The sequence below is a fragment of the Buceros rhinoceros genome, unplaced genomic scaffold, assembly GCF_000710305.1.
Source record: "Buceros rhinoceros silvestris isolate BGI_N320 unplaced genomic scaffold, ASM71030v1 scaffold22924, whole genome shotgun sequence".
NCBI lineage: Eukaryota > Metazoa > Chordata > Aves > Bucerotiformes > Bucerotidae > Buceros > Buceros rhinoceros.
In genome coordinates, this window is record NW_010407952.1 from 37,579 (window position 1) to 40,129 (window position 2,551).

At 58.0% G+C, this 2,551-nt stretch overlaps 1 protein-coding gene across 1 annotated transcript in view; it reads right to left on the minus strand.

Annotated features, from left to right (window-relative positions):
• Positions 1-2,316, minus strand: part of LOC104492191 (sarcoplasmic/endoplasmic reticulum calcium ATPase 3) — a gene marked incomplete at its 5' end in the record, with an annotated part of 12,564 nt that extends 10,248 nt beyond the window's left edge. The window contains 3 exons of the mRNA XM_010134711.1: positions 39-374; positions 903-1,121; positions 2,191-2,316. Coding sequence (XP_010133013.1) covers positions 39-374; positions 903-1,121; positions 2,191-2,316 — 681 coding nt within the window. The remainder of the gene's footprint in view (positions 1-38; positions 375-902; positions 1,122-2,190) is intronic.
• Between the last annotated feature and the right edge of the window lie 235 nt (positions 2,317-2,551).

Below are 2,551 nucleotides of genomic sequence, written 5' to 3' on the forward strand. Positions count from 1 at the left end.
AGGAGAGGAGGGGGGTGGGGCATGCCTGGGGGACTCACCATGGCAGTGATCTCATGGAAGGACTGGAGGTACTCGACAATGCGGGACTTGTGCGCCGGTTCCACGCGGGCAAAGCACCGGGCATTGCGGCACGCCTGCCGCTGCGCCTCAGGGGACAGCTCGTCAAACTCCCGGCCCGTGTAGGCTTTGCCAGCCACGTCCTCAGTCTCTGAGAAGATGCCGATCCTGCGGCAGATGGCCACGGCCGTGCCCTTATTGTCGCCGGTGATCATGATGACGCGGATGCCAGCCTTGCGGCACATCTCAATGGAGGTGGTGACCTCCTTGCGAGGAGGGTCCAGCATCCCCACACAGCCCACGAAGGTCAGGTTGTTCTGGCGGGGGGACAACCCCAGACCCACATTAACCCCTAGGGATGCAATCGCTTCTCTCCTCACTGTGAAACCACCCTGGGCACAGGGATTTCTCCTGGGAGGAAATTTTCAGGAGGTGTCCTCCCATCACCTCCAGAGATGCACCCTACAGCCCCAATGCAAGGGGATGTTCCTGTCCCCTCTGCTGCTCCCCACATGTTTTCACTCCACTCCCCTCCTCCCCATCCCTCTTGCTGGTCCCCAGGCCCCACTCAGCAGTCACCCCACGGGGATGGATGGCCAGTGAGATGGGGCTGTTGCCAAAACCCCACGGGGATGGATGGCCAGTGGGATGGGGCTGTTGCCCTTGGCACCAGACCCACTGCATGCAGCTGTGCACCAGCATATGCAGAAGAGGAGCTGATCCATTGCACTGCCCGCTGCCCACAGAGCAATCAGAGAGAAAACACTACTGGGGCAGCTGGACGTGGGTGGGAAAACTTTAGGAATAAGGAAAAAGGCTCCTGGAGAAAGGCCCCAGTGCCATACCTCATAGTGGATGAAGGCAGCAGAGTCGTGCAGCTGCATGGTCTCCCTGCGGATGGGTGCGTCATGGGTGGCCAGGGCCAGGCAGCGCAGCGTATCGATGCCCATGCCCCAGTCCCGGATCCTGCCCAGGATCTTCTCCCGCACTGGAGCTGTCAGCGGGACCTTGGCAGTGCCCACACGGACGTGGGTGCAGCGCTCGATCACACTTTCTGGGGCACCCTGGGGAGAAGCGAAGGGTTTAGGGGCTAACCTGGAGGACCAGCATCTCTTGTGAGCACCAAAGGAAGTGCCGGAGGGAGGGAAGGCACCAAGTTTGGGCAAAGGAGAAGGAAATGTCCCCAAAGCTCCATCACACATATCTCAGCACGGTGGCTCAGTGCACTAGATGGCAGCCTGGGACCGAGCGCACAGGGATCACGGCCAGGAAGGATGAACCCACAGCACCATCTGTTCTGCGGGGGCTCCGTCTGACTCCTGCAAAACCTACATGTCTGCCTGAGATACTCCCGCACCACAGAGCCCCGCTCAGAGCTGGAGGGGATCAGGGCAATAAATCTCTGCTGAAAATACACGCTGCCTGCGGGATGCTCAGCCGATGCTTGCAATGCCTTCACGATTCAGGCAATCGTCCTTTAGCATCACAGCAGCTCGCCCCATCCCTTATGACCTTACAACGGACCCCTGACATTGTTGTTTTAATATAGAACTTGCAATCCTTCTATTGCTCCTCTTAAAGCTCGCCAAGGACTGTCTGGGCCACAGACGCGGTGGCTCCGGAGGGTCCTGACCTGACCTGGGGGTCAGAGTTCACCCACAGAGATCTCCCAGTGGGAACAACAATATACAAATCTTCTCAGAGTCAGCAGGGGGAAATTCCTGCCACATCTCTTCTCTTGGGAAGAAAATGCCCTTTAAAACACTCTTTTATTTCTGGTTATAGTGAAAAGCTGGACATCACCCTTTGGGCATTACTGGTGTCTGGAAGGTCCAAGCCTCTAATAAAGGCAAGTGCCCAAGTTCTGCAGAGGGACAGCTCCCCCTGGCCCCAGCACCAGCACACTCAGTGCCTTTTCCTCCCTCTAAATCACGTTACTTCCTCTTTTTCCTACCCCCACTGCAAAGACTCTCCTCCTCCCTGACCACGCCAGGCTACTTGCTGGCCCTTGGACCCAGCTGAGGGAGGAGATAAACTGCAGAGCTTCGCTGCCCCCTGCAGCAAGGAACAAATCCCCTGAGCTGTGCACAGGGACGGAGGATCCTGCAGGGTGCTGAGCACCTTCTCCCTTACCTTGACGAACATCTTGCTGCCGATGGAGTTATGGCCGGGGGTGGTGGGCGTGCAGTACACTGACATGGACTTGCGGTCGCGGGAGAACTCCAGCGTGCACTCCTTCCTCATCAGCTGCTTGATGACCTGTGGTGACAGCATGGGGCTGAGCCAGAAAGTGGCAGGGACACCTCAGCTAGTGCTTTACGCCTTGGCTAACAAACAACCCTGCTGAGCCGGCACAGCTCCAGTGGCAGGAGGAGAAAGGCAACCAAGGAGCCAGGAGGGATGGGACAGTGCAAAACATGGAAGGAGTTTTCCCTTCAGCTACACCATGGCTGCCCAGCCACGTGTCCAGAGAAGGGCAAGGAAGCTGGTGAGG